At 38.0% G+C, this 14,179-nt stretch overlaps 1 protein-coding gene across 2 annotated transcripts in view; it reads left to right on the forward strand.

The window, feature by feature from the left end:
- Window positions 1-14,179, forward strand: part of LOC116335562 (adhesion G-protein coupled receptor D2) — an 88,735-nt gene that overhangs the window by 65,718 nt on the left and 8,838 nt on the right. Inside the window, exons 24-25 of one of the 2 annotated variants that reach the window (XM_039599129.1) lie at window positions 857-933; window positions 1,629-2,166. In XM_039599129.1, coding sequence (XP_039455063.1) covers window positions 857-933; window positions 1,629-1,646 — 95 coding nt within the window. In that variant the 3' untranslated portion in view covers window positions 1,647-2,166. Of the gene's footprint in view, window positions 1-856; window positions 934-1,628; window positions 2,167-14,179 lie in introns of those variants that run through there. The other variant, XM_039599127.1, reaches the window with a different exon arrangement.

Here is a 14,179-nt window from a genome sequence, read left to right on the forward strand (position 1 = left end):
CTTCAAATTGCTATTAGCAGTATTAGCACAAAAATACACATCTGTAATAAAAAAAAAGAACAAACCAATTATTGTTCTGCCTCAAAGTAATACATTTGGATGCGCTGTTGCATTTTTATAACTTACATTTTATTAGTTTCATGGTTATTGTAGTCTTATAAGTATATGGTTAGTAAAGATTTGAGACTGGAGCTAAATTCTGGAGCACATTTTACACCCAAAGGATGCCACTGCAAATCTTTTCGATCCATAGTGATATCAGGGTGTCATGTTAATTATTGATACTCCATTGAGTTCAGGTATTGTCACCATCTGAACCGTCCTTGAACAGTTACTATTCTTCTCATTATTCTCATCTCATGTAATAAAGGCCAAATGAGGATATCAGATACGTAGCATAAATTTAAGTGAATGAGTGACAGAGGTTGGTGAGTATAGTATCATTAGCCTTGTCTACCCATTTTTCTTTTTCTTTCTGTTTTAATTGACTCCAGTTTGTAATCCTGTCCCTTTAAGCCATCCTTTGTATTTCTGTCTTGTTTCCTTCTATAATTGGTTGAGATAAGTGCATCTTACGGGCCACGCAGATGGAAGAAATCCCTGGATTATTCGTACTCTGTTTAAGTTGAGGGTTCACATGAACACTAAAACAACTTTGTGTTGTTTATTTTAATAATTTTGCTCAGGTTATGCCATTTGTTGGAACTGATACCTGCAGATAGTTTGTGAGATAAAAGGCAAAGAAAAATAAAACTTAGTTGCTTAAAGCTCATGTGTATTCAGTTACTTTTCAGTAGTGGGAAACACTGTTGGCAGACCTAACTTTATGCATCTTTTTGTGTCTTTATGTCTTCAGTTGAGGTGTCCATTCCTTGTGTACCAGAGATAGTAGAAAATGGCCAAATGTCCGAAGGCACTCACCTGGATACAGAGGTATGTTACATATACTTTCAGTACAAGTGTGTTTAATCTCTTTAGCTCAAAAATGTTTGGACGACACATTGTGCAAGTTTTGAAAAAATGTTGTATTAGTTTAACATATTCAGACAGTTCTCTGGTTTTCTAGATTTTTTTTTTTGCATAAATCCTGTTAAGAGAAAAAGCGCCATTAAAAGCCTTCTATAGCTCATCACACTGTGCAATAAAACTCAAAGATTATTAAAATTATTAAAAACTATTACTGACAAACTGAACCAGGTACTATGATAAATACACTGACATTACACACAATGACAAAGAAGCAGCAGGAGTCACATGGTACTTACAGTTTCTCCTTCTACACATAATTGTGATTTCATTCAGACAATTGTGATTTAAAGCCATTGTAACATTAAATTTAACACAAAAAGAACATATTTAGTTAAAAAGATATAATTCAAATTATGCTGTAACATGCTTTTTTGTTATTCATTTGTAGTACAAGTTAAAATAAAAATGAACATAAAAAAACAAGTGATATGTGAGTGAATTTTATTTTACCACGGCCACAGTTACAACATTTTATATTAGTGAGATTTAAAAATGATAAAATGTCAGTGCTATTGCGGTTAGAATAGAGTAACTTTAATAAAAACTACTTATTAGGCATAACAAAGATGCTTTTTTATCTCCCACTCCCTCTTCCACAGCCTCACATGCCTGCCTGACTCTCCAGAATAAAATTAAAACTTCCAGATCAGCTCTCGGCATGTCCTCGTCCCCCTGGTGGCCAGCTCTAGAACCACACCACACATTACAACCCCCCATACACGACTGGCTTTATTATTTATAAAATGATCATTTTAAATGTTTTATATTGAATAGTAATTCATTGAATATCTACAGTTATTTTGACAGTGAAAAACTGCTTTTATAAATCTTGCTTCAGCAAACAAATGAACTTTTGTGTAAATGTCAGCTTTTATACATGCTGCTTGTTTATAATTAGCCATGCATGCTTTGTTCTTTCATTCACTGTGAGGTTAAATATCTAACACAAAGGCATCAGTCCATGCAGGGTTTTTTTCCCAGGTGTTATCCTACCGCATTCTGCCTCATAAAGTTATAAAATTAATCTGATATGATAAAAGGTAACTGTTGGGAAGTGTTGATAATTGTCTTATGGTGATTGCTAGCAGCGATTCTTATTTAATGTCATAAATCAATTCGTTACCTCCACCAGCCATTATGGTTTTGGTAATTTTTTAAGCATGTGTGCTTGCGTGTTATCATTTTGATTACAAGCACTCAAAAAAATTTGAATGAATTTGTATAAAACTTTATAGGGATGTCAAGTGGGGTCATGTTAATATTTCATTAAAATTTGATTTAGATCCACAAATGTCTTCATGGTCAAGTTAATGAATTATTGGTCAGAAATTGACAAAAAGCTTAGAAACAGTTATAGAAACACTTCTTACAAGTATGGTGTATGTTGTCACCTGTATAACGATGAAATATCATTAGCTGTTATACATAACAATTTAAATACAAGTACAATGCATAGTAGCATCATATGTTTTTGGAAAACAAAATGAAAATAAAAATAAAAATAACAAAGAACGCAAAATAAATATATATATACAAAATACAATACTGTTGCTTTAAAAGCAAATACTGTCAGGAGAATAAGCTTCTTGTCACTTTTTCTTATATATATAAGTGAAAGATGTTTTTGAGTTGTGTCATTACTTAACCTCATGTGTAGTTTGCACAAATGAAGAACGACAGTCCTAAAAATTGACAAAGTAACATCTGACTACAAGTCTGAATCTAAAACAAGATGGCAGACTGTAACTTGTCTTTAAGGTAAATACTACCTAAAAATCCCTCCATCCTTTCTTTTTTTCTTGCACTCTTTGAATTGCTATCACACAACAACTTTCAAACTGTCCAAAGCTGACTTTGCCAGTGTTGTTTTTCCTCACAGCCACTGGGTGGTCCATGCCCTTCTCTATCGCTTTCTCTCTCTTTGACTTTATGGCAGTTTCGCTCATTGTCAAGATCACAGTGTCTGTTTCTCTTTGAGCCCTATGGGACCCAGGCCCAGTCTGAAACCTAATACCTGAGTGTACACAGTCAAGTTCACACCACAGGTTATTGTGTGGAAGTGGGGTCTCAAACAGAATGTGTCGGTCAGGACCGGTGGATGTGAGCTGTTTACTGTGTGTGTGTGTGTGTGTGTGTGTGTGTGTGTGTGTGTGTGTGTGTGTGTGTGTGTGTGTGTGTGTGTGTGTGTGTGTCTGGTTAGTTGGTCAAGGTTAACTAAATGACTTGAGACTGATCATCTGGTTCAGGCACAGGAAAGAGTCAAAGACTGTCCTGGTTGGTGGTTGCAGTTGGAGATTTGTTTTGACTTGAAATTGAACTATCAAAGAAAACTTGCTAGAAAGTGTTGAAAATGTTTTCAGCTTTGTTTGATGATGTATTAATGATTTTATATGTATACTGTTAGGAATTATACTCCTTGTGCAAGGTTATAGTATTCCACCTTGCTGGTGTGTTGGGAAGTGTACTTTTTAAACATATTGGTGTTGTCAGGCTATGAGACCAAAAGTATAATAAACTTCCTATGAGGAAAAAAAAGGTTGGGATGCATATAAAATGTAATTATAATATGAATATAATCATTTGTGAATCCCTGAAAAATCATAGAATATATAACATATTATTAGAAGAAGCCATACTCTTTAAGTTCGCAGCCATGCTGTTGGCATACATGCAGACTGTGACTGGTGCAGTATCTTCTCTGAAAAACATTTACTCTCTGTAAAGCAGCATATGCTTCTCAGAAATCTATACATCGTTCAGCATTAATGATACCTTCACTGATGTACAGAACATACCATCACTGGGCAACTTGATCCAAGCCACATAGTCCTGTTTGTCTTTGGAATTTCAAGTCTCTCTGATTTGGTGCACTTTGACAGACATGTTTATATATTTATCAAATATAAATATTTATAACATGATAAAAAAAATAAAGTTGCTCTGTGTGTGCATCATTGGGAAAACACACATTTAAGACATATTTGTTGTGTAACGATCTTTATCTAGAAGTGTGACTAAACAGAAACACTGTAAGCCCATCAATCAACTGTAAAAATACTTTGCCTGCCTATAAAACAAGAGGCAGTGTCCTCTGTGTCATGGGATTCTTCTCCTCCCTTCAGAGGTCTGTTCAGTTTTGTTCTGCTCTGTTTTATCAAAACCTCACTCTTATCGAATGGGTAAAATATGTGAGCCTAGGCTCTAAAAATACAGGAAGAGCTACAGGAAAGAATCAAAGCATAGGCACCGCATTAAGCCAGCTTTAAGCCACCTCACACCGCACCATTTATGCATGTGTTGTGAGAAAATCTTAAATCTCATTCCAAATAAATGAACAATCCGGGTATAAACTAGAACATGCTTTTTTCCCTTCATTAATCAATTCTTTTAAATTGCAAATAAATATATTCTTTTTTAATAGATGTTTTTATCTTAACTCTTTTGATTCAGTGACACAAAAATCTGTGAACTTTAAAGCAAAAACCGACCACAGTAAAGATATTTCTAAATTCATCTTTTCATAGAAAAACTTCAATAGTAAACATCTGCTTTGAGATTAGATTTCATTCAAATTAATTTATTTTGTACTCTGTTCTCTTCAAAGTTTACTCTGTGCCTTATTTTAATATATGGTTTCTTTTGGCCCAGTACACAGAACAGAAAAACAGTATTCCTGGTTATGCCCAGCTGGGATCACCCCAGGTGACCTTTTCAGTCTGTTGAGTGTTTCAGTGTTGGACCTGTTAGCCACAGTTCCCTCTGAGTAACATTCACACGCGATTGGGAGTCCCATGACAGGCCAGCTGGAATCTCCAGTCCACCCCTAGAAACACATACAAATACTAATCCTCTGTGGAGCCACCACTGGCCAGCCAGCCTGTCAGTTCATTGGGAGGGTTTTGAACTATGTGTGTGTGTGTGTGTGTGTGTGTGTGTGTGTGTGTGTGTTGGGGATGTTGTTAGGGTTTCCTGTTTGGCCTGTTTTAGTTCTTCCTGGCAGGGCCCTGCTGGCATCGTAGCTGAGCTTTAGCATTAACAATACAAAAAAAAGTGTTGGAGATTTTGCAGTGGATATCTAATCCTTAATTATTTTTCATTTAAAAACATTGCCATTATGCTACTTAACAGTAGCATTTAATAGTGATTGCATTTTTGTTTCATTGGCTGCATGACCTGCTAATAAGCATTTATGACACTCTTCTTTCTAAGAACTGTAATTGACAGCCTACATAAGCAAAAATCGAATTTCTTTCAATGCAAAATATTATTTTCCTAATATTAATAATAACATGTATTAAACTTTACAATTTTTAATTTACAGGATCTTCCTTAAATAATTGAAAATAAAGTGCTCTGCTCCTTGAAATAAGTAATAATTAACTGAAAAAAGGTTGTCGATCTCACATATTTTACAGATTTATGTAATGGAACAAATGCCAATTACTTACATAATTTTCCAGTATGTTTATAAATTCACCACATGACAGGACATCCACCCTTTTCTCTTTTTCACTCACTTCCATAATTTTCCTTGTAACAGCTTTCAACCTTTGACTGAGGCTCGTGCCTTTACTAGCTTCTTTAAAATATCCATGTTTAGCTGGTTAATGGGGATTAAAGTGTACAATCGGGTTTGCAGTTTACTTTGACGAACTTTGTATCTTCACTCACCGCAAAGACCTTCCACGCCAACAACATGTCAGCATGTTGCTGTGACTGTGTGTGCAACTATTTGCCTGTGACCTGCGGGTCATCGGCCAGGGCTGAGAACGCTGAAAATTGATGGATTCCATGATCCTGGCCGCTCGATCTGTACGCCTCTAGCATTTAAGCTGTGTTATGATGTGCTTGTGATGCAAACCCTGCTAAATGTCCGCAGAAATGAATGAAATGACACTCCATCAAACCAAACAGGAGCAATTTCTCCGGACAGACATAAACACACCCCTTAACAGTTTTTTTTAGTCAGATTCTTGTGTCTCTTGATGACCGTGACAAACCGTTTGTCAAAGTTCAAGGTTACTGTGACTTTATATCTGTCCTTTTCTCACAAAGGTGCACCTGTAGGTGTTTCCATGTTAGCTCATACTTAGACTGAAGAGTGAATTGGTTAAAATTTGTTGGAGAAGTAACTGTTAGCCCCCAAAACATGTTTTTGGCTATAAATCGGGAATTGATGTGCTAATCATAACAAAATGTCTCACAAATGTCCAAATGAATAAAATGCTGATGTGATGAAACTCACAATGTGAAAAGAAAGAAATGTCTATAGTTTATGTACAGAAGAGATCATGACCATTATTTTTTGAATGGCTGTAACAAACAAACAAACCTTCCAGTTCACTCTTATTTAACTGTCAGGTCTTGGATCTACTCTAAAAATGTGTTTGTTTTGTTGCAGAACTATCAGAGATTACACTATTAGGAACATTTTTGATTCAAATTTTCTTTGAATCTTTTTTAGCTCAGGAACATTCTTAAGCAGTCATGATTTTATCATCTACTCTTTCTTGCCTCAATGATGCAAACATATTTGTTGTGTTTTGGAATACATATAACCATATGCATGCTGAATTGGTTTACCTCACACAGAAACACACATGCAGTTACGCTCTTCATGTGTTGGGGGTGGAGGGGGGCGGGGTGCCAGTCATGTTCCATTAATCTGAATCAACATGTAGTGATTGATCAATTAGCCCTGCTTAAAGCTGGGGCTCAGGCTGATCAATAGCACTGATCACCGGCCAAAGGTTTTTCATTAAGACCTGCTGCTCTGCATGAACAGACTCCATTAGCACAGACCAAATGGACTGTGAGGAATGTAAAACCTGTTGTGGAAAAACATATATACATCCTGCAGTTTTGCCCTTTATTCGATTTATATGCATGTTTGAGGCATATATTTAACGGCGTGTGTAATAATTTTATCTAATTTGCAAATCATTAGTGGTCGCTAAAACCGATTCCAACATAAAATCTTATTTTATGCCTCCTGGTACCAACGATGTAGGTATAGGTGGTTCAAAAACTTCAAAAATAACAAACAATTCATTCAAAATAATGTTGGTGTATCATGTTTTCATGAATGGACTGTGGGTGTGTGGAAAAGTACTGTGACCATATTGTCCCACATAATACTTGGTGCTTACACCGAGATAAAAAAAAGTATTTATTTATTTATTTTCACACTCTACCACACTCTGAGCAGACAGTCAGGGCTAATCAGACCTTATAATGTTGTAGTTTATACAAAGTCTGACAAATGAATGATATCAATTATGGAACTATTTTTTAATGGCCATGAATATTTTTATAGTATAGTCCTTTGTATGTAGGCAAAGACTTGCGTGCATATGTTTTACATTTCCTCATTTAATCCCTGCATAATCACTCATATTGCTTCTAAATATTGTTTTCAGTTCCATGGGTGGGCATGCCTGACTGTATTTCCTTTTTCAGCCCAGTCATTGTCAGCTTGTTTGTTAGTTACCTGAAAAAAGAAGCGGATGTCGCTGTGCCACAGCGATATGTCTGATCCACGACCCCATCAAACCCACGGGATCATCCGTAGCCTGAAACACAAAAACACTGGTCAGCCACCACTGTCAAACTCACCTTTCTCACCCTTTCCTTACCCTCAGTGGGGCCAGGAGCCATTGTTTCACTTAAACAATCCTTATTGAATTAAATCTGGCCACATGCTTTGTTCAGTAAGACCGATGCGTACTGCTGTCATGGGTCCTATCGTTAATGTGCCATCACTACACCTCATATCCTTAGCAGACACGGAGCTCCATTTCCTCCATCTGTAGGTGAATGTGTGCGCACATGTCCCTCTATGGGCGTGTGGGAGTGACTGAAACCATAAAAGTGTGCTGGTAGATACGGTGAATGAGTAACCAGGAGGATGATGGGTGGGAATGTGTCAGTATGTGTGAATGTGTGTATGTGTGTGTGCGTGATATTGAGCATTAAATCACTCATCAGAGAGAAAAGCAGATAAGCAGTTTGACATTAGTGGCTTTAGTCACTGTTAGAAATGCCACAGAGAAACAGACATATAAACACCCTAGAAAAGGCTTACGAAATCCATATTAAATCCAACTTATTCATCTCTAATGTAATAGCACTATAGCCCATGGTCATCCCAAAAAATCTTCAGCAGCTGCTCGATCAAAAAACCATAAAAGTCAATAAGAAATGTCATCAAAGCAAACTCCAACACCTTTGAGATGTAGTTTATATATTTTGATCTGTGATTCACTCGTATTTGGGGCGACTTGTTCTCCTGATTGTTTAGAGAGTGCTATTAATTTAAGGTCACAGGACTGGATCCTCTCACTATCAAGACCATGTGGCTATCCTCCTTACGCGCTTTGAAGTAAGTTCTCTCTGTGGCATTGTTTTTTTTTTTTGAGAACTTTTAATAAAACAATTAAAGGGAATATTAAATATTCCGAATTATAGGAAAAAATAACTAATGTGAAAAAAGTATTGCAATTGTAAAGCTTGCACCTTTTTGCCATTTAATGCCAAACATTAGGGAAGCAAGATTAACATATGTTTCAGGTTTGAGCAACAGCTAGGGAGGTAGATTTGTTTTTTAGGAGGGGTGTCATAATTGTGATAACACTTGCACGTGTTTGGACACATGTGGCTGTATCTCAGTTTAGGCGGGAAGGAAGGGAGTTGGTCATAGAGATACTGTGGCAGACAGGAAGAGATCATCCTCATGTTACCATTGCTGGGGTTAAGCACTCTAACTCCCCAAGCCCAAATGTAGTGTAGATTCAGAATATTCTTAAGAGATTTACACACTGGTGCATACAGTGTTACAAACATAAACGTCTTCTCCCTCATGGTCTCTCATCTTTTTCCTTTTTACAAGTGCCACACAACTATTTTGTTACTATGATAAATTGGATTTTTTTTTCCTTTCCTGGGATTGGATGGCAGCACGGACATTTCCGTGAGTGGTCGATGGGATGGATGCACGGATGACACAGTATCCACCCCCACTGGGGAAAGGAAGTCCCTATCAGAACAAAACAGGAAAGAGGCAAAGCAAAAACAAGTGCATGTCTTTTTGGACATTAAATCACTTCCTTTAGGACTCTGAACTGCTTGCCCCACCATCCTCAGCTTCCACCTATCAGCACACACACACGCACAAAGATGTGTGTGTATATGTCCATATAAAATTGCAAGTTATTCGGTTATTCATTTCTAAGCAGTAGCGTTGATAAACTCAACTAATTAATATCAATAACAAAGAAAAGAGACTAGAGGGCTCATTTAGAATTGTAAATTTGCTTCAGTAGTAGGAGCTGATGCCCTACAGCGTATGTCCAGCCTACCAGTCTTATTGCTTTAAGTTGCAGATGCGATGGGAATCATAGGATGTAAGTGGCATATAAATCCATGTATGCTGACAGATCATAAGCCCTGTCTGGATCCAGCGCCTTGATCTTAATCCAAAAACAAAAACAAAGAGACCAAAGTTCTTCTGTAGCTAATGCAGGAAAGGACAGGAAAACGGTTGCAGGAAAAGACAATGACCGGAGTTTTCATCCAGAACAAAAACACTAGTCTCACTCTGTCTTGGTAGTCGCTTTTGTCTGTTTGATACTTTGTGGCTCATTTCCGATATCTAGTGCAAGTCTTCTACAGATATTAGAAATGCAGCTCTCATATAGTGTTGTGCTCATCTCAGGGCACAGCTGTAAAAAATATGACTTCCTTCCTGAAAGCAATTTCCTGTTTATGTCTGAATGCAGGTCAGGAGAGGGGTATAGTGGTTCCTAACTCATCCACCGTCATGGTTCAACCCCAGACCTGATGATGCAGGATGTTATGAAGCTCATTGCCATTACCTTGAGCAAAATACCTGTCTAGGGTTGGCTCCTCCTTGAGCAAGACACTGAACTCCAACTTCAGTGCATGTGCATGACATGCATGTCTGCATCTTGATGTGTAAATTGTAAATTGCTTTGTCCTTTAAGGTATAAAAGGTCCACTTACATTTTCCAGTTCTGTCTTTTCTCTCTTTCTTCCTGTATACCAAATCGAAGCTGTCTACTTTAATCCACAAAACACAAATAAGCAGATATTCACTAAGCAAACACACTGTTGTGACATTATTTACGTTTTATTCTCTCCACAAGACTTAAGAGACTTCCTCCACACCCCCAAATTGTCTCAATTGCACACACATGGATCTTCCTGAGGTGCCCTGTTTGTTTCATTTTCTGCTGATTTGCCTAAAACAGGCAGCGGCCGCTGCTGTCAATGTTTAATTTAAGAGCTCATGTTCCCCTCTGCACGGTATCTTGTGGTCGGGAGCATAGATGGGCTTTATGGGGGGGTGCGATGGGTGGGTTGAGGGAAATTGGGTGGGTGGGTGGGGGGATTGATGGAGACCGGTAGGTCTCCGGGCGCCGTCATTAAGATGGCTCCTCGGTGTGGAGATGAGAAAGCATGCTCTGCACTCTGGGCTCATTGAAGATGCTCCCCTGCCTACTTGGAGCATCCATTATTTATAAGTTTTTACAAATTCCAACTGACATTTTTATCAGTTGGGAATGTCTGTTTCTTATTTGCCTACTCTGGGCGTGTCTGTCCTGCACCCAAAAGTTGGAATTTTAAAAAAAAATATAACCGGTTGGCATTAAAAAGCACTTTGCAGCTGGCTGCAGTTATCTTCGACATCTATAATTAGGTTTTCAAGTTTTAGTTTTTAAACAGTATTTTCATAATCAAAGGGAAATAGGTGATATTGTTTGTAACAAAGTGGCATATTGGGTGGTGGCACAGAATGAGTTATTAGTCATGTCTCCTTTAAACCTAATCACTTTGATAACATTATATTTAACTTTACCCCTCAAGATTATTGAACATTACAAGAAGTAGATGTCAGACATGATAATCATATATCCGAATAAAAGCATATGTGCATTACTGACCAACGCAGGTCTATCAGGAAGCATCTCTCTGCCGTCTACCACCCCTTTCTCGTACATCTGTGGCAGAGCCAGTATTGATCTTACCGCTGCCCTGTTTGGTGTTCACAGCCTCGGGCTTCACACAGCCTTACCTCAACTTACATACCTCATATTAGGCTCTCAGCTTGATATGCACTGTAAGGCTCTGAGACACTCCCACTTGTAAAATGTCAGCTAGGATGAACTCCCATAAAACAAGACAGAAAGCCCACTTACACACACATACAGATACATTTTTTAGGAATAATCTTTTGTAATACTGAAAATGTAGAAAGATTCAAATTAGAGGGAAAAAAAACAAACCTGTGCCCCACAGAGTGGTCTATAGTGGTCCATTGAGGAAGGCAGTAAGGTGAATGAGGGCATCTGACTGATCGGACAAGTATGAAAATCATGTAAATCTTACTCCATGGTCTTTGCAGTTACACCTCAGTTGAACAGCTATACAGCTTCAACCAAAATAAACTTCTGTCAAAGATTTTTTTATTGATTACACTCAATGACTACTTCATTAGTTACACTTTGGTAGTCCCAGGTTTTGCCTTCTGAACTGCCTTAATTCTGAATTGTGGCACAGATTCAACAAGGTGCTGGAAACATTTGTCAGAGGTCTTGGTTGATATTGACATGATAGCATCAAACATTGCTACAAATCCCACCACATCTCAAAGGTGCTCTGCTGTATACAGAGTGCCTGTGGAGGTCATTTGAGTAGAGTGAACTCATTGGCATACTCAAGAAACCAGTTTGCGCTTTGTGGCATGGCGCGTTACCCTGCTTGAAGCAGCCATCAGAAAATATGCATACTATGGTTATAAAGGGATGGAGGTGGACATGGTCAGCAACAATACTCAGGTAGGCTGTGGCATTTAAATGATGCTCAGTTGGTACTAAAAACCTAAGCAAATATCCCCCAAACCATCACCACCAGCGTCAGCCATTGATATAAGGCAAGAGGAATCCATGCTTTCATTTCGTTTACACCAAATGCTGATCCTAGCATCCAAATACAACAGCAGACATTGACTTATCAGACCACGTAATTAAAAAAAAAATCTTCTGTTGTCTGATTTTGGGTGAACCAGTTTCCTGTTCTTAGATAATAAGAGTGACTCTTGCGTGTGGTCTTCTGCTGCTGTACCCCATCTGCTTTGAGACATGTTGAGATGCTCTTCTGCATAAGATGGTTGTAATGAGTGGTTATTTGAATTACTGTTGACCTCCTTTTAGCAGTTTGGCCATTCTCCTCTGGTTTCTGAGATCATCAAAGCATTTTCAGCCAGAGAACTGTTGCTCACTGGATGTTTTCTCTTTTTCAGACCACTCTCTGTAGAAATGGTTGTGTGGGAAAATTCCAGTATTTTCCAAAACCCTCATACCAGCCTGTCTGACACCAACAAACAAGTCATGGTCCAAAGTCATGTAAATCACCTTTTTTCCTCTTTCTGTAGTGCCAAAATACAGCAAGTTGCCTCAAGGCACCTTCTATTGTATAACCCTATGGTAATAGAGAGAAAACCCCAATAATCAGTCAATCCCCAATGAGCTAGCATTTAGCGACAGTGGGAAGGAAAAACTCTTTTTAAACAGGCAGAATCAGGCTTAGGGAGAGTCAGCCATCTGTCATAACTTGTTGGGAGTGAAGGGACAGAAGACATATGAATAAACAGTGCTTTCCACAATCGCCAACATAATACACAGTGGGATAATATCTGTCGGACAAATGGTGTTCCATAAATCAAGCCTACTTCCAGAGATTTTTAGAATAAATGTCAAGATGCACTGGAACTGTTCTTACAGCATGCAATGGTCCAACACCTCAATAAGACATTTTTATTATTTTGTCTTCATTTTTTTCACCCGTAGTTTGTTACAGAAAAAAATGTCTTTCTTAGCATCTTTCTCAGGATTTGTGGCATAGTTTCCATACCACCATGTTTTGTTAAAGTTCATACATATACACACCCTGTCATTTTGACTTCAATACATAAATGGTTTTAAATGCTTTGCCCAAGGGCACCTTTGCTGTGATTGTCTAACCCAGCCAATTTGGTTTGTCTCGTCCATTTACTTTATAGCTTGTAGTAATGTGGTGTTCATGAATGACAAATGCACAGTCCTGACACTATTATCCTGAGTTTGGAAGGCTTATGTAGCTTAAAATGATTTTAAAGATTTAAAGTGACTTTGTGACATTAAGAGGTGCATATTACTCGACAGTGGTGCAGACTGCCATGTGGTGGCTTTTTGCCAGACTAAAATTAACCACAGACAGCAATGATTAGAGTCAAAATTTAAGATGCAATGAAAAAAAAAAACCACCCAAATATACAAGAAGTTGTCTTAAATGTATTTCATTATGTTTTCATGTAAATGTTCAACTTCTAGGGTATCAGCTGTTTGCTCACCTTTATTTCTTGTTATCTGTGGTTAAACACTCAATAAACAGCTGGGCAGACTGTTAGCTTTGCTCATGTATTCTTCATTGAAAAGCTGTGTTGTGCACACTGCGAAAAAAAAGGACACACCAACTCACCACTATAGGATGCTGTGTTATTTGTGGTGTAGTACAGTTAGAAGGCTATTTTGGGAATTTTGTCAAATTGATACAGTAACTTGATTGGAAATCTAAGGAGGCAAAACACAGCATTCACAGCTACGTAGGGCTAGGTCATGGTCTGGTGTTTGGGGTAGGCTGTGGTCTGGTGATGAGGGTAGCAGCTGCCTTGATGTCCAGTGCCAAGCATAGTAATAACATCCAACAATGCCCACGCAAAAACTTTACACTCAAAACTTTTCACTATCCTCACTATCAACCACAAAGCACAGAATCTGTAAAACTACATACTTATGTCATTAACGATTTAATACTTCTGAAATGATAAATTAGTGATTTACTGTAATAGATTGAGCTCAACCTTTGACAGCCTTAGAACTCTAGGTGATGATAGGCAGCCTTTCCTCTATTAACTTGACTTCTGGTCTTTATAAAACAGAGCTAGTGTCGAACAGATGCTGAGGGGATGTTCCCCAAAGATCTTCCATGGGGATTATACTCCTAATTTTACTTAGCTATGTTTAAGGCTGTGGTGTTGCTTCATAGGAGCTTCATTACAGTGTTACTGCTGCCTCTGGCAAAGGACTGAACC

Source organism: Oreochromis aureus, linkage group 15 (genome assembly GCF_013358895.1).
Source record: "Oreochromis aureus strain Israel breed Guangdong linkage group 15, ZZ_aureus, whole genome shotgun sequence".
NCBI classification, from domain to species: Eukaryota; Metazoa; Chordata; class Actinopteri; order Cichliformes; family Cichlidae; genus Oreochromis; species Oreochromis aureus.